The sequence below is a fragment of the Salvelinus fontinalis genome, chromosome 20 (assembly GCF_029448725.1).
Source record: "Salvelinus fontinalis isolate EN_2023a chromosome 20, ASM2944872v1, whole genome shotgun sequence".
Lineage (NCBI taxonomy): Eukaryota > Metazoa > Chordata > Actinopteri > Salmoniformes > Salmonidae > Salvelinus > Salvelinus fontinalis.
Window position 1 is genome coordinate 27,128,948 of NC_074684.1, and position 20,819 is coordinate 27,149,766.

The 20,819-nt window shown below is 41.6% G+C and overlaps 3 protein-coding genes across 4 annotated transcripts in view; 2 read left to right on the top strand and 1 right to left on the bottom strand.

The window, feature by feature from the left end:
* The first annotated feature begins 223 nt into the window (after positions 1-223).
* LOC129817609 (N-alpha-acetyltransferase 20) lies at positions 224-2,958 on the top strand. The gene is made up of 6 exons (XM_055873037.1): positions 224-441; positions 867-891; positions 1,028-1,118; positions 1,258-1,393; positions 2,100-2,245; positions 2,338-2,958. The coding sequence occupies exons 1-6, from the start codon at positions 389-391 to the stop codon at positions 2,421-2,423; spliced, it is 537 nt and encodes a 178-aa protein (XP_055729012.1). The 5' UTR covers positions 224-388; the 3' UTR covers positions 2,424-2,958.
* Positions 2,954-9,621, bottom strand: LOC129817607 (crooked neck-like protein 1). The gene is made up of 14 exons (XM_055873034.1): positions 9,442-9,621; positions 8,899-9,051; positions 8,623-8,714; positions 8,030-8,188; positions 7,748-7,914; positions 7,352-7,530; positions 7,071-7,241; positions 6,770-6,961; positions 4,901-4,960; positions 4,684-4,764; positions 4,353-4,592; positions 4,084-4,185; positions 3,690-3,938; positions 2,954-3,576 (listed from the first exon to the last, which is right to left on the bottom strand). Exons 1-14 carry the CDS (start codon positions 9,487-9,489, stop codon positions 3,121-3,123), a joined length of 2,349 nt encoding a protein of 782 aa, XP_055729009.1. The 5' UTR covers positions 9,490-9,621; the 3' UTR covers positions 2,954-3,120.
* A 19-nt stretch (positions 9,622-9,640) lies between these two features.
* The window catches only part of cfap61 (cilia and flagella associated protein 61), a 43,623-nt gene continuing 32,444 nt past the window's right edge, over positions 9,641-20,819 (top strand). Inside the window, exons 1-16 of one of the 2 annotated variants that reach the window (XM_055873032.1) lie at positions 9,641-9,876; positions 10,080-10,228; positions 10,406-10,556; positions 10,635-10,711; positions 11,270-11,337; positions 11,485-11,605; positions 14,561-14,693; positions 15,411-15,611; positions 15,738-15,815; positions 15,921-16,048; positions 16,792-16,831; positions 16,971-17,110; positions 17,340-17,466; positions 17,841-17,918; positions 18,026-18,232; positions 18,929-19,057. In XM_055873032.1, the coding sequence (XP_055729007.1) occupies positions 10,086-10,228; positions 10,406-10,556; positions 10,635-10,711; positions 11,270-11,337; positions 11,485-11,605; positions 14,561-14,693; positions 15,411-15,611; positions 15,738-15,815; positions 15,921-16,048; positions 16,792-16,831; positions 16,971-17,110; positions 17,340-17,466; positions 17,841-17,918; positions 18,026-18,232; positions 18,929-19,057 (1,821 nt within the window). In that variant the 5' untranslated portion in view covers positions 9,641-9,876; positions 10,080-10,085. The remainder of the gene's footprint in view (positions 9,877-10,079; positions 10,229-10,405; positions 10,557-10,634; positions 10,712-11,269; positions 11,338-11,484; positions 11,606-14,560; positions 14,694-15,410; positions 15,612-15,737; positions 15,816-15,920; positions 16,049-16,791; positions 16,832-16,970; positions 17,111-17,339; positions 17,467-17,840; positions 17,919-18,025; positions 18,233-18,928; positions 19,058-20,819) is intronic. The other variant, XM_055873033.1, reaches the window with a different exon arrangement.

The following is a 20,819-nucleotide window of genomic DNA, read 5'->3' on the forward strand; positions in this document are numbered from 1 at the left end:
GTTTGATTTCACAGAAGTGTGATTGACTTGGAGTTACATTGTGTTGTTTAAGTGTTCCCTTTATTTTTTTGAGCAGTGTATATTGTGTCCTACTAAAGTTAGTCTGCTATTTTCTCCGTCCAACAGCAGATGGCAGTAAACAACAGGCAATGACACCTCCCTGACGAAGGAGGGGGTCGATGTTCTTGTTGATGCTAAAGTTGAAGGGTCGCAGACACTTTTGCCGCGTTCATGTACTAGTTGGAACTCAGACATTTCCGACTAGCTACAAGTGTATAAGTGTTTGTAATATAGTTATACACGTGCCGCGTTCAACGAATCAGGAAGTGCAATATTTCCGAGTGTCCTTGTTCCAACTAGGATTGAACGCGGCAACTGTACAGGCAAAATGACAACATTACGAGCTTTCACATGCGATGATTTGTTCAAATTCAACAACATGTGAGTTAATTTCTATATTTATAATATTGTTGAATAGGTTACCCATCTAGCTACACCGTCATTATGTTTTAATGAACAATAGCAATTGCTTATGGGCTAGTTGCAAGTATAGCTAGCTAGCCAGAAGTTAATTATCATACGTGCGATGCATAGTTTTAGACTATCTGCTAACGTTAGCTAGTTTACACTAGTCAACTCTTGATTATAAGATACATTATTTGATATATTTCATGGACAATAATAGCTCACTAGCTAGCTAAGCAAGCTTTCCAAGATTAGCTGGCTAACTAGAGCCAGCTAGCAAACAGTTAGATCGGTAACGCTGCGCATAATGACAGTTAATTCAACTGTTTAGTCTGCTGCACCTCATCAGGGCATTGCATTGAATGCACGAAGCATCTGAGTATTTGTTTCTCTCTTCACAGCAACCTGGATCCATTGACAGAGACTGTATCCTTTCAGTACAAATTGTTCCCCAGCATTGTAATAACATACCACCGTCATGCACAGAAACCCCAGATAGTGCAACGTTAGCCTTTGTATTGTTATCAGGAGAAGGCAAGCTTTCCTTAACTTTCTTTCACAGTACGGAATCCCATTTTACCTACAGTACCTGGCCCACTGGCCAGAGTACTTCATTGTTTCAGAGGCCCCTGGTGGTGAATTGATGGGTTACAGTGAGTAGGCCTACATGTCATACACACCTAGCAATATGATGATTGCTTTAGAGAAAATGCAATAGAAAACATAATTGCAATAGCAAAGGCATACACTCTGTGTAGCTTCCATCAAAATGACACTTCTGACTATCCTCAGTCATGGGAAAGGCAGAGGGATCAGTGGCGCGAGAAGAGTGGCATGGCCACGTCACAGCTCTCTCTGTGGCCCCAGAGTTCAGACGACTGGGATTGGCAGCCAAGCTTATGGAGATGCTGGAGGAGATCTCAGAAAGGTGGGGCTGACTTCTAATGCTTCAGGTTACTAAGATCAGGGTTTTGTTCATTTGGCAATTATTTTATTTTACTGAAACGGAGGTAGTACTTCAGCGTTTCCCAAACTCTGTCTTGGGGCCCCGACTGGGTGCACATTTTGGTTTTTGCACTAGCACTACACAGCTGATTCTACTAATCAAAGCTTGATGATGAGTTTGTCATTTGAATCAGCTGTGTCGTACCAGGGCAAAAACCAAAATGTGCACCCCTTGGGGTCCCCAGGATGGAGTTGGGGAAACACTGGACTACCTGGTCCAATAAGAAACCCTTTGAGTTCTCTTGTACCCTACTGAACAATAACCATGTTAGAGTAGAGCTGGGCGATATGGACAGAAATACATATTGCGCTAAATTGCCTGAATCGATGCGATGACGATAAATAGAACGATAGTTTTATAACACTAATGTGCACCGCTTTTTATATTATCCTTTAAACTACTACTAATATTTTGATGGTTGTAGCCAACAATTGTCCCATTAACAATCACCCATATTAGCAAACTTATTTCATTTAAAGCTTCACATTTCTCTAGTATAGACTACTTATTGTAATGAACGATATCAACAAAATGCCTGCGATAAGTGATCGGTGTTGATCATTTTCAGTTTGTCGTACCAGGAAAGATCTACTTCATTGCCTCACTTATCTGTTTCACTGTTGTTTAGGAAGGGTGGGTTCTTTGTTGATCTGTTTGTGCGAGTCTCCAATCAAGTGGCGGTGAACATGTACAAACAGCTAGGCTACAGCGTTTACAGGACCGTGATAGAGTACTATTCTGCTAGCAATGGAGAACCGGATGAAGACGCCTATGGTAATATGAACCCCTTCAAATCAATGTAAACATTACTGTAATTCAGACAATCATTATGTGGATATGTACTCACTCTTTGTATTCTTCTGCAGATATGAGGAAAGCCTTGTCGAGAGACACCGAGAGGAAGTCCATCATTCCTATACCACATCCTGTCAGACCAGAAGATATAGAATAACAGTAGACGGTGGCTCTGACACTTTTGAAAACAAGTGCATTTATATTTCTCGGTTACCACAGCCACAAAGTCAAAATTGGCTATGGTAAAAATGAATGACAACATACATTTGCTTTTTGTCTTAATTTAAGGTTAGGCATAAGGGCAGTGTGTTGTGTTGAGGGTTAGGAAATTGTAAAAATCAGTAGGGTTTACGACTCTGGTTGTGGCAACAAACATATTTCCACACAGTCTACATTAGAAAATTAAGTGTGAAAAGTGTTATTAGGACTAGTTTTAGGGTGTGATGTGTGAAAGCTTAGAGAACATCATTGTACATAATATTGACAGATCTAATAAGTTATCCTTTGTGAAACTAGGATTTTTGATGACAATGAGTCAGTCATTGTTTGGTGTGAAATGCAATATAGAATTGAAAGGACTTTAATCCAAATTCAATAAACTATTACTTACATGACTCACCCGGGTAATGATAGTGTATCTGCTGCTTTGTTACAACAGTAAGTTCTATGGTTCAAATAAATAAAAAGTTGGATCAGTGTTTTTTTTATTTACACTGTAATTGCACCACAGTAAATTAATGAAACAAAGACATGGAAAAATAATCATGCTTTTTTTTAAGCAATAGAAATTACCCAATGAGGTCCCCAACTTGTCCCTATTTGTAAAGAGTAAAACATTTTTTCCCCCAGACAAGCTAATCTTTCACTGAGTCCGTATTGCTCTTCCTGGGCTGTTTCTCACCACCATCATTGTCACTACTACTACTACTGCTGCTGCTTCCACTACTGCTTTCATCAGAATCATCTCCGTCATCGTATGTGCTCTCCTTGGTGACTTTTTCAGGCACAGGCTCACTGACTATAGGCTTTTCTGATGATGGTGATGCTAAGTCTTCTGTAATTTCTTTGTCTATTCCTCTCTCTCTTCTGTTTTCTTCTCCCTCCATTTCTTTGCCCCCAACTTTCTCGACACTACCCCTATCCACTCCTCCATTGTTTTCTTCTTCATCCTCTTCATCCTCTTCTTCATCATCTTCTTCTTGTTGCTGCCTCTTCCACATCTTGGCCATGGCGAGCAGCTTGAGGTTGGGCTGGTTGGCTGCATCCTCAGGGAAGATGTAGTCGTAGTACTCCTCCCACCCTGCATCTGACTGATGGATCAAAATGAAAAGTCAATTAGTGATCAGCCAAACCACAACACATAAACAAGGGTAATGAATTTATGTTGGATTGGTATGATAAGGCTAAGAGAAACACTACTTACTCCGTCCTCTGCCGTGAGCTTTCTCCTCTTCTTCACCTTCTCCGGCAGCAGTTTCTTAACCCTTTCCCTGGTTGTGTCTGAGCCAAACTCCTGCTCAAACTCCTTCCAAGACTCCAGCAGCATCAGACGCTCCTCCTTCTCCTCACAGCTCCTCAGGCCCTTGTTGGCCTCCTCAAAGATCCCCCTACACCTCTGCAGCCGGTCAGAGTTATCAATGGACAGCTCATACTGGGCATAGCTGATCCAGACCTGCAGGTAACACATTTGGCAAAATTACAAAATGATCAAGTATTGTTTGATGAGTCACTGAGCAGTGAGTATTAGGCGGGTGAGTAATGTAGTATAGGACTGTTGGTAGCAAGTTAGTCACTAAGGTTAAAGGGACAGGTCTCACCTTGACGTGCTGTGTGCGCTGCAACAATCTCTTGTAGAGACCTCTGGTATTGTCATACTCTTCCTGCTCAATTTCAAAGTCGATGTAGGACTTCCACAACACCTAAGATTTTAAAAGTAAACATTTGAAAGTAAAATACTGTTCATTGGTATTTCAATTAGTTTTCACTACAATACTTTTTACGTGAAGGGTGTCTTCAGACATGCTGAAAGTGGAAGGCCAATACAGTCAGTAAATAAATGCCCAGGGTGAACGTTTGTGAGCCTGACCTCTGGCATGTCCAGTCGTGGCTGTCCGATGGCCAGCTCGAAGATGGCCCGGGCCCTCTCTGTGTCTCCCAGGATGGTCTCCAGCTCAGAGAACTTGATCCAGGTGGTGCAGTTCTCGGAGGCAAACTCCAGGTACTTCTCATAAAGCTTCCTACATCGGTCAAACTCTCTGAGCTGCAGCTCCAGTTCAATGTAGCCCTTAAACAGCTTGTTCTTTGGACATTTACCAATGGCTGTGCCCTGGGGAGAGGGAGAAGGCCAAATGACAGAAAATGTTGAAACTTGAAGTATCACAATGAAAAACATAAATCATCAACAGTAGGGACCTTACCAAGCCTCGTCTAGCAGCTTGGAGGTTCTTCTGGCGGATTTCAAACTGTCCGTAGAGTAGCCACATCTTGGCAAACGTGAACTATGAGGAAGGAAACAAAGTAATAAGTTTGATGATTTGTTGATGAATGTTTTTTTGTTGCATATCAAATGTTTTATTAAACCCCATTTCAGAAACAGAGGTGCCATTGATTGTAAACGTTGCAAACTACCGATACCTTTTTGTGAGGGATGAGATCCAGACATGCCAGGTACACCTGCCTTGTTCTCTCTGGGTCCTGCCAATCAACACAATAAGCACTGAAATCCACAGGCATATGCACAATGTCACACTTAGCGATGTGAGAATCACAGCCAATAGGGATGTGCATCATTCCCTTTCAAAAGGATTCGATACGTATCTAGATACAGGAATGATACGTTTTAGTTTGAAACGATTTGGTTTGATTAGAGAACGAATTGATGTGATTTGGTTGGATGCACTAACATTTGTTGCATAAACACATTCATTTTCCATTCCAAATTCATATCTGCTGCTGATGAAGCTCATGAGCTGGGCATATCTGAGCTGACTTCTCTGTGTGTAAATTATGTATGTTCACAGTCTATACTAGTATGTAGGCACCTGATCTGAGCCATAAGGGAGACTAGGCATCGACCACCCCATTACCATTATCAGATTAGGGGCATAAGGGGAACTAGACATCTACCACCTATCAGATTAGGAGGGAGGGGACAATGTAGCTTGTTTTTTTTGTCCCCCCACTTTGGTTCTGAAATCACCATCACCCACTAATTAATTTGTCATTTTTACAGATGAAGTGTTTGAGCTAGTAATGTATCAACATTTACCGTTTACAAATTAGCTATGACATAGCCACTGAAGGAGAGGACGCACCAGTTGTCACAAAAGAGGAGGTACACTATATATACAGAAGTATATGGACACCCTTTCAAATTAGTATATTTGGCTATTTCACACACAAGCTCACAGAATGGGACCGCCGAGTGCTGAAGCCCGTAAAAATCGCCTGTCCTTGGTTGCAACACTCACTACCAAGTTCCAAACTACCTCTGGAAGCAACGTCAGCACAAGAACTGTTCGTCGGGAGCTTCATGAAATTGGTTTCTCATGGTCGAGTGGGGGGGGGGGGGGGGGTAATGCCAAGGGTTGGCTGGAGTGGTGTAAAGGTCGCTGCCATTGGACTCTGGAGCAGTGGAAACACGTTACACGTTCTCTGGAGTGATGAATCACCACCATCTGGCAGTTTGACGGACAAATCTGGGTTTGGCGGATGATAGGAGAACGCTAGCAGCCCCAATGCATAGTGCCAACTGTAAAGTTTGGTGGAGGAAGAATAATGGTCTAGGGCTGTTTCTCATGGTTTGGACTATGCTAATTAGTTCCAGTGAAGGGAAATCTTAACGCTACAGCATACAATTACATTCTAGACGATTCTGTGCTTCCAACTTTGTGGCAACAGTTTGGAGGCCCTTTCCTTTTTCAGCATGACAATGCCCCCGTGCACAAAGAGAGGTCCATACAAATATGGTATGTCGAGATCAGTTTGGAAGAACTTGACTCTGACCTCAACCCTATCAAATACCTTCGGGATGAATTGGAATGTCGACTGAGCCAGGCCTAATCGCCCAACATCAGTGCCCGACCTCACTAATACTCGTCGCTGAATGTAAGCAAATCCCAGCAGCAATGTTCCAACATCTAGTGGAAAGCCTTCCCAGAAAAGTGGAGGCTGTTATAGCAGCAACGGGGGGACCTCTCCATATTAATGGCCATGATTTTGGAATGAGATGTTCGACGAGCAGGTGTCCACATACTTTTGGTCATGTGTATTTTTGGAAAGTAGAAAGAAAGTAATACGAGAGAAAAAAATGTTAGTGAATCAGTGATTCGTAACTTTTAAATAGATTTTCTGACCGATACATGCTACATTTGGATCGGTTTGGGGTTCGCGGACCGATGCAGTCGTATCTTAAACATTTGAATCGGGGACCGATGCATACTGCTGAATCGTTACATCCCTAATAGCCATTATTTAGACACAGAGGATGCAATGCAGGCCTACCTTGACCTCCAGTTCTTCATATAGAGCGTAGTTTATCCACAGGTAAATGTATCTTCTCCAGTGCCTCTTCTCCTGTATAGGAGGGATATTGGCGATGGCTCTCTCATAGACCTCTCTGGCAGTGTCAGGATCCGCATCACTCTCCACCAGGCGTAGGTAATCAAACCATGCGTCATAATTGTGTGGGCTTGCCTATACAGAAAGAAAAACAATCCAATAACAAGCCATTAGTGGATAGAATATTGTTTTAAAGGGTTATTTTGGGATGAAATCTTTGCAAATCTTCACGGGTTTAATTTACCTTGACTTCCTCTTCATACTGAAATCTCCTCTTGCTGACGATGACGTCCTCGATTCCCCTCCGGTCTCCAAACTTCTTCTCAAACACGGTGTAGAACTTGAAGAGCTCCTGAGCCTGCTGCTTGGGAATTCTGTCCAGGGCGTATTTGTAGATGACTCGAACTCTCTCAAACTAAGACACAAGGGGGAGAAAAGTTGTGTTGTTCTGTTGACCACAGTTGGAGAACTCTATAAATGTGTGGGAATAAAACTGACATGGTACAAAGTGTCAGATTTACAAACCTCTTTCTGTTTCTCTTCAAATCTGGCGAAGGCCACAAAAAGGTTCTCATTAACATGCTCCTCGCCAAAGAACTCCACTGATCTTTCAAACACCTTCCTCCCATGGGCGATGTAGCCATGCTTCTCTTCAAAACGGGCGTACTTAATCCAATTCTTCACATCAGGGTGGACAATCACAAGTGCACTGGAGTTAAGGAGCTTTAAAAAAGAGAGATGCACTGTACAGGTATGAAGGTAATACCACTACCATAGGCAATGCATCATTACAAATGTAATCATCTGTTAGAATAAAACACCTGTTACTGAATAATGCATATCTACAGTCAGCAACCACAACTAATTTGCTAATACATTGTAGTAAGTCATTGCTTTAAGCACTTCCCATCAAAAGGATATATCTCTCATAGATGGAGCGGGCCTTGTCGACTTCCTTGTAGCGCAGCTCAAAGTTGATGTAGGAGTGCCAGGCTTGTTCCTCTGGTTCCCACTCTGTCCAGCGCTCAAACACCTGTCTGCAGCCAGCGATGTTGCCCAGCATCTCTTCCATGTAACTGTACTTGTACCTGAAAGGGGGAAAGCAGCAAAAAGAACAGATGAGCGACAAAATTGTGCTTTTCTTTAACCTAAACCTTTTTAACCAGATATGCTCAGTTTAGGAGAGATAAAGTTGTTAAGTACCAGAACTGGTTGACACGGGGCAAGATGGTGATGGCTCTGTCCCAGATGTTGCGGGCGTGGTTTACCTGCCGGTTCTTCATCTCCATCTCGGCATACTTCAGCCACAGAGCTATATTTCGGTGGTCTACATCCAGAGCACGCTCGTAAATAGAGCGAGCCCTGGGGGGGAAATTGTTTAAAAAAAAGCTCAGATAACAAATATCCCAGTCAAAATCCATCTTTAACATTCACATCAGATTTCATATACAACAATTATCCCTGTCAAAATCCATCTACATTCACATTAGACTCCATATATGTATGAATCACAAGAATCAGCTTCACAGAGACATTGACAAGCATTAACGACCTCCCGGGTGGCGCAGTGGTCTAGGGCAGCTCGGCTGCTCTGTCGCAGCCGGCCGCAACCGGGAGGTCCGTGGGGCGACGCACAATTGGCATAGCGTCGTCCGGGTTAGGGAGGGTTTGGCCGGTAGGGATATCCTTGTCTCAGTATGTAAATGTAATAAAATGTATGCACTCTACTGTAAGTCGCTCTGGATAAGAGCGTCTGCTAAATGACTAAAATGTAATGTAAATGTAAATTAACTTACCTCTGGACTTCTTTCAGGCTCTCCTCCCATTGAGCGTATTTTATCCAGTTGCTGATAACAGTACGGTTCTTTCTGATGTTGTCTTCAAATCCCTAAGAGAAGGAGTCGAGTCCAGTTTGCATCTGATTAGTTCAATGTATTTACTACTGTGTACCGGTACTTCACAAGATTTGCAGACAACTGAGAATGTTGTAACTGTCTGGTTGGCACACCAACAGAATACCAACAGTAAGACTGAAGTCTGAAGTGTAATGCATGTGTCACTTGGGGTCTCACCTTCCTCTTCTTCAACTTGTAATCGTTCAACTCCTCTTCATCAGTGATCTTTTGCTTGGGTGGCGGTGGCAGAAGCTCGAGCTCCCTCTCTTTTGCCTCCCTGAGCAACTGCTCAGCTGTGATTTGTACCTCTGCAGGAGCTTTGTTTTTCACCTTCACAGCACAAATTAAGACGTTATTTTGGAATTGGATGAAACTAGTTGATTGAACACAATACTAGTTAGCTACATAGGTAGTACATGTTCCAAATGTAAACAGTTCGTGTAGTTAGCTGGCATAAACTTTAAATAATTAGCTAGCCCTTCCTCGCACACAGTTGGGTCAGATTTCTCGATATAGTAATCTACATTAGTTAAATAAATACAAAATAGCAGTTCTTACATAGCATGCTACCCTTTCGTTCGTTTAATGTAGCTAGAAGTAATCTACATTCGTACCAAAACAAAGCACAAGTCTTGTTATGGTTAGCTAGCTAACGTTACCTGGCTAGGCCATATTACAAGTTCACTAGCTAACGTTAGCTGATTTTAAACTTTTCGCTACCTTCGCTACTTTCGGTATCCTCTGTTTCCCTGCCGCAGTAGATGCCATTTTACTGGATTGTATGGTAGAGTCAATTAGAATCAACTATTACAACAGAATCGATCAGTTTAGAATATTTTCACAGCGCGCCAGTGGACTCCGCCATGACACTTTCAAACGTGCGCGCGTTGAACGTAACATATGAACTGTAACTCTTCACCCCAAGACGTCACCGAGCGTTATGTTTCTATGGTTACACACCCCCCATTAGCTGGAGCTAGTACTAGTTTTACTTTATTTCTTCGTTTGGGTTGAATACAGGAGACCAAACCGTTATTGACACTGTATGTTTCAATAATGAGCTAGCTAAGCATGAAATAGAAACCCTGATTTGAATCCTTGTTGCAAATTTGGAAGAATATATATGAGAACTGGAAAAGTTCTTGCTTCCACCAGGTAAGTTAGCGTGATAGGCTAATTTGACAAGAAGAATGCTACCGGAGTGGACTCCAATGTGTGACGTTAAATACTTGATGTGATACCCCCTAGCTAGTAATTTCATTATTACAAGAATGCATTTGTTGTGTTTTGGTCAAATTTGTATTGGAAAGCCATTTACGTTTATTTGCTTCTCATTTGCTTTTCTCTTCCAAAATCAGAGAAAGATGAGGACCATAACTTCCTCGGGTGGCAAAGTTGAGACTGTGACTGTGAGGAGAACAGAGTCATCGGATGCACATGCGATCAATAGCCTGATCAGTCCTGCCACAGTAGCAGTATTTGGAAGAGTAAATGTCATTCATCTACTGTGAGTATGCATAGCCTTAATCATGTCAGCCAAATGCATGAAACAGATATTCACACTCAAGGTGGAAAAATATTTTTTGTTACATGTCAGAATGCATGAACATGCAAGCGTCAATCCATTTTAGATGGACCACAATCATTTATCCTGGCTTCACTGTCTGTATGTTGGTATCCTCAGAGAGAAGGCCAATCTGGCAGTGACCCTGAGCAATGCGAAGAATGAGGTCTTGGCCCATGCTGCCTTCTCTGATCACCCCATTGGAGACATTGTGGATCAAGCTTGTTGGGAACCATTCCTGCATGACAATTACAGTGCTGAAAAATACACGGTTTGTATCAACTAGAGAGATTTGTTCTTGTTTTCTTTCCTATTCTCTGGGTTTAACCGTATTTTCTCGTCACGACAGCCTCTGAACACACTTTTCCTGCACCTCTTCGTGGCACAGCCGATCTTCTCCATCGGGAGTGCCAAAGAGATTGTAAGGTAGGAAGCACAGGAGGCTGGTGAGGGTAGGATGGCTCACTATAATGTCTGTAATGGAGTGAATGGAATGGTATCAAACATGGAAAGCATGTGTTTGATGTGTTTGATATCATTCAATTTATTCCATTCCAACCATTACTATGAGCCTGTCCTCCCAAATTAAGGTGCCACCAGCCACCCGTGGTAAGGAGATTATCAATGTTTTCTATGTATGCAATCAGCAAAAAGCAGAGTGTCAAAGTGAGCAGCACTAATGAGTGATGGCATGGCATTGCTCATAATCATGTAACAACCCCTTTCATAACGTAGGCTCAAAAATATAACATGTTCAACTTTTCCATAATATAATAAGACTAGGTTTGAATCCTGTTTGTGGCAACTAGTGATACAGCAGTCTGCCATTCCTATACCACATATGCTTTTCCAATTTGATTCCACAGCCATTCCATAAAATTTCAGCATGAGAAATTAGATTCTCATGATGTGATATTGCATGCACTGTAGGTTCTTGACAGGGTGATGGATTGTGCAATAAGAAAAGTAAACATCTTCTTACAGAACTGTGTTCAATGCTATCACAGAGCTGCAATACATCTGCTTGGTCACCCCAACTAGTCGATGTCTAGGTGAGTGTGTAGTCCTTTTTTATACAATATGTATATATGTGTATGAGAATATGTGTAATCGTATTATTTAACATTCTTCATCATGTATTCAAAAATATAGGATTGTGAAGGATTCACAGTATGCCCACTCCCACTGTGTGTTTTCAGAGCGTGCACTGGTAACGATCTTTGAGCCCATGAAGAGTCTGAAGGATCCAGGGCCCCAGTGTTCAGCATTTGTGTGCCACAGACACAACTATTGCCCAAGGCTGCATGTCCGCCGAGCCAGGTCCTCATAGTAATTTTAACACACCTGCGTTCTGTACCATAGCACTTTTGCTTTATACTCTCAAATTTGATTTTGCCGTTCACAGTATGATAAATTACTTTTTGGAATTAAGGAATTCATTGTTTAATTCCAACCTGGTCTCAGAGCATATCATATTATTCTGTACGTAAAACCGAAGAAACTCAATTTAGTATATGTTAGGTTTCGTATTGTATGTATTAATTTGTGGATGGCCATCACCAATTTCGTAAGATAAGTTAGAAATTACAATTCGTATTATTAGTTACGAATTTGCAAAATGTACAATATGTTACGAATTTTCTAAATGTATGATATGTTACGAATTCTAGCTAGGTGTCTAGCTGGCTAACGTTAGCTAGTGGGTTAAGGTTAGGGTTAAGTTTAGGAGATAGGTTAAAGAGTTAAGGTTAGGGTTAGCAGAAGGGTTAGCTAACAGGGTTAAGGTTAGGGGTCGCCAGGCTGCTCATCATTACGCACACTTGTCACCATCGTTATGCACACCAGCGCTTCATTGGACTCACCTGGACTCTATCACGTCATTGATTGCCTCCCCTATATCTGTCACTTCCTCAGTTTCATTGTCTTCATTGATGTTGTTTTGTTTCTCTTATCCAGATGCTGTTCTTGTTTAGTTTCATGTTTATTTATTATTAAATCTTCACCCTGTACTTGCTTCCCGTCTCCCACCGTCTGTAGTTACGGAAGCGATACAAGGGGCAGGGTTAGCTAAAAGGGTTAAGGGAAGGGTTAGCCAACATTCCAAGTAGTTAAAAGGTAGTAAGTAGTTCAAAAGTTGATAATTAGCTCAAATGCAAAAGTTGTCCATGATGAGATTCGAACAACCTTTGGGGGCGTAATACGCCCACCCATCCACCCCGACCAACCACCCTACTTTTGTTTTTGCCTTAAAACTTCTACCGACTCAGAAACCCGGATCCGGGAGCACCCCCACCTTCCCCACCAGTAAAAAAGCTGAATAGCATAGCTAGCATAGCGTCACAATTAAATAGTAGCATCTAAATATCATTCAATCACAAGTCCAAGACACCAAATGAAAGATACAGATCTTGTGATTCAAGCCATCATCTCTGATTTATAAAATGTTTTACAGGGAAGACACAATATGTAAATCTATTAGCTAACCACGTTAGCAAAAATCACCATTTTTCTTTGTCCACCATTTTTTCTCAACACCAGTAGCTATCACCAATTCGGCCAAATAAAGATATTGATAGCCACTAACCAAGAAAAAAACTCATCAGATGACAGTCTGATAACATATGTATGGTATAGGATAGGTTTTGTTAGAAAAATGTGCATATTTCAGGTATAAATCATAGTTTACAATTGCACCCACCATCACAACTCGACTAGAAAAAATACAGAGAGCAACGTGTATTACCTAATTACTAATCATAAAACATTTCTTAAAAATACACAGCGTACACTAATTGAAAGACACAGATCCTGTGAATCCAGACAATATTTCAGATTTTCTAAGTGTCTTACAGCGAAAACACAATAAATCGTTATATTACCATAGCACATGTGCAAACATTACCCCAGCATTGATTCACGGCAAAAAGAGCGATAGCATTATCACCACCAAAATGTATAAATTTTTTCACTAACCTTCTCAGAATTCTTCAGATGACACTCCTGTAACATCATATTACAACATACATATAGAGTTTGTTCGAAAATGTGCATATTTAGCCACCAAAATCGTGGTTAGACTATGAGAAAAGTAGCCAAGCTGGTCAGAAAATGTCGGGCGCCATATTAGACAGTGATCTAGTCTTATACATAAATACTCATAAACTTGACTAAAAAATACAGGGTGGACAGCGATTGATAGACAATTTAATTCTTAATGCAATCACTGAATTACATTTTTTGAATTATCCTTACTTTTCAATACAGGTTGCGCCAAGCGAAGCTACACCAAACAAAATGGCGGCATAAGCGTTTAACATTTTTCGACAGAAACACGATTTATCATCATAAATAGTTCTTACTATGAGCTGTTCTTCCATCAGAATCTTGGACAATGAATCCTTTCTCCGGTCTAATCGTCTTTTGGTCGAAAGATGTCCTCTTGTCCCGTCGAAATGGCCACTAACGTTCACCATGCACTCGAAAAGTGCCCAGCTCCTCGAAGTGCGTCACACAGAAATGCCATAAAATCGCCCTAAACGGATATAAATTGCTATAAAACGGTTCAAATTAACTACCTTATGATGTTTTTAACACCTATAATGAGTAAAAACATGACCGGAGAAATATTACTGGCTAAACAACAGCTTGGAAGGAGGCAAGTCCGATGTCCGATGTCGTGCGTCAGGCGCAGAGACGAAAAGAAATGTACTTCCGGTCTTTGGTGTTTTATACAGGCCCTGATTGCGCAATCGACTCCATTCAAAGCGTCACCACGTACTGACATCCAGAGGAAGACGTAGGCAGTGTTTGTTTCTCCATAGCATTTACAGGGACCTTACAACTGACCTGGGAACAGGGGCCAAGATTTCTGAAATCTCACTCCCTGTCATGAAAAGTGCTGTAGAAGGAGTTCTGTTTCACTCAGAGACAAAATTCCAACGGCTATAGAAACTAGAGAGTGTTTTCTATCCAATAATAATAATAATATGCATATTGTACGAGCAATAATTGAGTAGGAAGCTGTGTAATCTGGAGACCGATTTATGCTAAGTCGAAACAGCACCCCCCTATAGTAACCATCTTATGTAACCATACCAAATGTAACATATCATACTAATTTCAGAATCCCGGATTTACATTTACTATGTTACGTCTAGTCTATGAGACCAGGCTGTTATTTCAATACGTTCACATGTATTTCTATTCTAATTTTAGTGAGTGATGATCCTTGGGTTGCTCATGGCTTTCATCAAGTGATTGACGCTTCTGTTACAGGGTGGAGGATCATGATGACCTCACACACATCTTTGCGGAGCAGTCAAAGGCCCTCACAGGATCCTATGGGACTTACTTTCTGGCTGAACTCATTGAGGCTCAGGACGACGAAAATCATGCAGCTGTTTGTGAGGTCAGCTATGTTTACAGTTTTATTTCTTTGTTGTCATGAGAATATATTTATTTCTCCTTAATACATTCCAACTTCAGCCAAAACCACGGGAAAGGAAAAAACGTTAGCCCTTCTGATTATTAAGCTTTGGATCAAGTCAGCCATTTTGTTCTTTCTGATGTTATCTGTCTGTTTGTTTTATCATTGGCATCAGTAATCTCTGATCCAAAGTCAGAGAGTTCAGTCCATTTAAAATGTAATAGCAACGGTGCAGATGCTTTTGCCTGGTTCACAGAAATCCTGCTAGGGTGAATTCCCCCAGGACTTAGAAGATGACAGATCTTTCCTCCCCTCCCTGCAACTCAAGCTGACACGTGTTCATGGCAGCATATGGTAGATGAGAGTTGACACTGCCAAGACAGGCTCTCACTGAACATATTGTGTCCAGACATCTGTAGCATTTTGGGTTTTTTGCCTGGATGTGTTCTCCATTCAGAGAACAAACAGCACAACACTTCCCAAGAGGGTTGTACTATTCAGCACTCAATTTTTTTAACAGCATTGCCAATTATTTACTTATTGTGTACTTTAAAAAAAAGTTATAGCCTAGAATGAAATACTGTAATTGGTCAAGTTTGATAGTATGCACATGTATATTACTAGTGTTGATACACTTTATTTAATTACAAATGGCTTTACAGTAAAATGACTGTGTCTGTCTGTGTTCTGTCTTCACAGAATGAGGGAACTGCTGTGGGTTTCATCAGTGTGAGTGGTGACATCAACTTGAAGCTGCTCAACGAGTGCTTTGAGCTTGGGCCCTTCAACGGTCTGTATAAGCCCAGTCCAGAGGACCTGACTGAGACTGCCCCTGAGCCAGAGGGAGAGGGGACTCCAGGGGACACCAACACCATCAGCCCACAGGATAGCACTGGAGAGGTGCAGTATGAGATGAGTCTGACCCAGAAGGACCCATGTTTCCAAAATCAACAATACTGTAAGGCTATAACAGATGCAATTGTTAGGCAAAATGTGACATATTGGTTTGATTAAATGAATTGCAAGGTATCATCACAGGACGTGGACCAGACAAAGGATTTTGATCAAGGTGGCGTTACAGAAATACCCAGTGAAGTATCAGAGGTAAACCAATTATGAATTCCTTATGTTATTTCCTTCATGTCCACCAGCTATGGGCTCTCATTCATCTCCTATTGATATATTAACACTGTATTGCTGTCATTGCAGCCAGGGGACAGCCAGGCTTGTGCAGCAGAGCCTCAGGGTTCAGAAGTGACTCTGGAACCAAGAGTCTCAGTAACACCCAATGCATTCTGTATTCAATTATTCGTCATCTACAAGAATTTTGAAATGAGGTAAGTTCAGGACAAAGTCACAAGCATAACATTGCTGTCTGATGAAAACCTTGTAACTCAATATTTACCCATATTTGTATGTATTTATTGAAAGCAGTAAGTCCCCTCAATGTACTCTGAACATTTCATTACTCTAGGACCTATAAAAGGTATAAAAAAAAGAAAAAAATCTTCACTGTTTCTGTTTTAAGAAAAACAGCAACGATAATTTGATTACTAAGTCATTAATTGATTAAGTAATTACCTAGTAATTATACTGGCATTGTTTGGATGAGAGTTTAACTAACCCATTTGAAAAAAATAATTCTGTTTTGGATAAATAAAGAGGAAATACATTCCCATTAATTGAAGGTGATCAAATGTAGTTTTGCTTTCTCCACTTTCACCACTTGATGAATGTGTGGAAACAACCTTTCACTAGTCATGGCAGCCCTCCAGTATGTATCTGTCTTTAGCTGTGTGATTGTTAGCTGGCTCCCGCTGCGTCTCTCTCTCTATCGCCTTACTGCCCAGCTGTTCTGCAATATGGAAGCCAGTTACTCCCCACCGAGAATGAGCATGTAATTAATGAGTATGGTGCATAAAGTGACAGCAACTTGAAGGAGAGAAGTACTGAGATGTGCGGGTTGCTTGGCCAGATTGCTTGGCCAGTTGTTCCACTGCTGTGATTTCCATGTTGGCTCTGATTAGAGCCTTGGCAGAGACAGTTTCACTTAACTTCCCTCATTCATCTCCTCCTACAGATCGGTGGACTTCCTGCCCAATATATTTAAACTTTTCCCTGTAAGTACCCGCTAACAAATCTTATTACTTAACCATTTTTGATTGACATACTCATTGATTTCCACATTGTGGAGGCTCTTTGAAACTGAGGTTACTGCATGTGATAAGCATGAAGCCAATCTCCTTGTTTCTTCCACAGGACCGTGATTTCTGCATCATCTCTGTGCCCAAGCTGGCCCCTGAGTTTCCCCTCCTCCAGAGCTTCCTCAGGGTAGTACCACACCACACCAGCAGCCTGCCGCAGGAGCTCTACATCTTCCACCGCTCTGGCCTGCTCAAGTGGGTATTAGTATAGTCCCCAACAGAACATTTTAGTAGTTTTAGCCATTGACGTACATTTAAGGGTTTAGCATGAATGCATCTCCTTATTTATCTTACAAAGATTACATTGAGATGGATGTTATTGGATATTTGAAGAGAGATGTTTTTGGGGCGAGAAATCCCTGGATGTGTATATACAATGGAAGTTGCTTGTGTAATGTCAATCATGGTCTTGTTGTCCCCTCAGGACATTTGTGGTGAGTCTGGCAGTGTCTGCAGACAGGCCTGCAGTCTGTGACATGGTGAAGAAACTCAGGCTGCATGAGAGCCTGCTGGAGGACCTGGACATGTTCTACCAGGCCCATAGAGACATGGTCAGTCACAGACACACACAGGACACACTACTGCCAATAGGACAAGGAATAGTACAACCACTAGTTCCATTTCACTTGTTCTTATATAGCTACTCTCAGTTTATCAATCAATTACACAAAAACTGTTCCAGAGTGATTCAAATTATTATGTTGGAAGACTTGGAGTATCACTGATTGATTAATGGTTTTTGCAAGGAGGTAACTAATTACCATGTAAACCATATTTCCAGTGGTGATTCACACCCCAGCAGTCAAGCATGACTATGACAGAGCTCCAACACAGATAATTACTTTGGATATGAAAATGGATTCATATTTATATGTTATCCTCAAGTGTAATATCTCATCTCTCTTTCTCTGTGTCTGTCTTCCAGGATGGAACACCCTTGCAGGCATTTGTAGCCCAAGTTCAGAACCAACTAGTTGGGATTGTAATCATCAGAAATGAGGAGGTAGTTTTCTTGTTTACAGACTTCAATGGTATTTTGCTTTCATAGATTTAGTACTACTTAATATCTCTCTCTCTCTCTCTCTCTCTCTCTCTCTCTCTCTCTCTCAGGATATAGATTACATCCGAGCCAACTACAACATTGAGAACTTCATCTACTTCAGCCACCACCGCTATGAGGAGCACGGCCAGCTGTGTCACTTTGCCCTCAACCCCATCTTCCAGCACTACGCCAAACACTTCCTAAAGGAGGTCCTGCGGCTGGCACACAAATCCTGCCTCTACTACCCAATCTACCCCTCCTACCACAACCAGAAGGTGAGAGAAACAGACTGTAAAGCTCATATTGACTTCTCACCTTGCCCGTTCCACTGTGTGTGTGTGTGTGCATGTGTTTTTGCGTGCGTGCACATTGTGTTCAGTACCAGATATTCATAAGTGCAGTGTTCCTCAGTCCTTGTTCAGCCACTCTTCACCAACTCTCTCTGGGGTTGGAGAAGCAGGTGCTGATATAGGACTACCAAGTTCACCTCTCTGGACTGTTAGAATACATTTCCTCATTGTGTAGAGGCCTTCTCCTTATCCTCATCCTCCTCCTTCCCCTCTGCTAATTAACTTCTACAAACATGCACCAGATGGTGAGGTGTAAATAGAATAATGGAATTATGGAAAATCTAATGGGAGAGGGAATCATTATTTGGACAGTGGATGCTGGAGCATAGGGTTGGCCAGCCATGACCGAGGCAGTGGAAGTTATATTCAGTAGAAGTGGTTTCTATTCAGGAGCATGTTGATGGTCGTGTAAATCGTATCAAACAACCTCTTCATCAGAGCTAGTTATGTCTGCATCCCAAATGGCATCCCCTACAGAGCTCTTATGGGCCCTGGTCAAAAGTAGTGCCCTATATAGGGAATATTTTGCACCTGTTAGTCACCCCTTCCTTTGCCTCCATCAATGGTATAGCTGATAGGTATCACCTCCCCTGACCTTTGCCCCTTTTCCGCTCCCCTCAGAACTCATGTGCCCATTACCTGACCTCTGTTCTTAACTGCATGGTTCCGGTGCACCCGCGACGCCAGATTGTATACCCTCTGGAGGAGCTGGGCATCAACGCGCCATCCAAGCAGATCACTAAGGACCAGGTGGGCACAGCAACAGCTGATGAACAGGCTGGTTGGTGGTTTAACATGCCTGGGAATGAGGTTGGGCAAGTACCTAATGTCTCCAGGTTAACAGAATGAGAGGCAGAGAGATGATATGAGAAAGAAGAGAAATATCTTTCGTGTGTAATTTACATGCCCACAAGAGGGTGCTGCTTTAAAGTGGACGGATTCCCCGCTTAGCATGGAGTGTTGATAACATAGATATTTGTTTCAAACAGTAAAATATTGTGATGGATACAATTGGAAAATCATTTTATGTGAAAGGTAATTATTCCATCAAGGGTAAGGCACTCCATGGACAAATAGCATTGCAGTCTTGAACATTGCTTATAATTAGTTGTAGAGCTTTTTCAGTGGTATTATATACGCACAACTTTTCTTTATTAGTCTTTCCACACCCAACTCCTCAGGCTATTTTTAAAGTGTTTGTATTAGTATAGATGAGGGCAGCAGATGGTTGCTCTGACAGATGGTTAGGAATGTTTGCCTCTGCTATTTAACAGGTAAAGGAGCACAGTCCACTTACCACACAGTCAGTCATAAGCCACTGTCTGCCGCACCTGGTCTGCGTCTCAATAGTTGTAACTAGCTCTTCCTCCATGATCACTGATGTGGGTGATGGGAGACAAGGAAAGGAGACAAGGAAAGGAAGGCATTTCAGACTTAATCAAACACTTATTTTGGATATGCAGCAAATGTAATATTATACTAAATCAGAACTTTATTAGGTAATACTTTCACCATATGATTGTCACTAATCACAGCATATATTCTTAGATGCACTATGCAGAAATCACTCCACCATTTCCTGGTTGCTAAAATTATAATAGCCTAATTTCAGTTTATGTGATAAAACAAGCAAGTATAGTGTAGAGAATCATTGTACCATCTAAATGTTGTGAAATATCATTTCCATAACCAAAATAATGCTGATGTACAAAAACGAAAGTAAAAGACGCAAAACAAAATTTAAGAACAGGAAGCATAGAAATAGCGCTCATAGAACAGATCTACCGCTTCTTAGACTTGCTTTCAATTAGAATGACAGATCTATAATTGACATGTCTATGTGAATTTGGTCGGGTCACCCAAAATGTTACATATTGCAGCTTTAATATTTTATTTATAAAATTAATAATATCAATAGAGCTATAGCACACCGCATTTTCTGAACCATACGATATAAGCACAGCTATTCATGCTTTTTAATCTTAGATCATAGAATCAATCTGAGAGTACATGTTCCTATATGTGTCACGTGCACTCCCCTCTCCCTCAGTGTATTAACAGATACACCTGCATTCGCCCGCTCCAGGCCATCCAATTTAAAACCTCCATTTAGTAACACGGCAACCATCATATCCAGGCTGCCATGTAGATAAGAGGATAGCAGAGCGATGCCTCACAGCTTTGTCTCTTAGTGTATGTCCAAAATAGCACCCTATTCCCTATATAGTGCATTACTTTTGACCAGATCCCATTTGGTGCCATTTCTGACACAGCCTCAGCCTCGTAATCTAAGCCTGGTGTCCAGCACAGATGTATTAATCAGATTTAAAGCACCTGTTCCCTCTCTGTCAATACCAGATCGTATTACCCAGTGCCATGGTCACAGCACCCGGCCCTTATGTTAGAGAAAAGGTTAGGCACCATTTCCACAAGGATAGGGAATAAGGACAGCTGCACTTGCCCACACTAGCCTATACCTACCTGCACCAGACAGAGCATGAATCAGACCTGC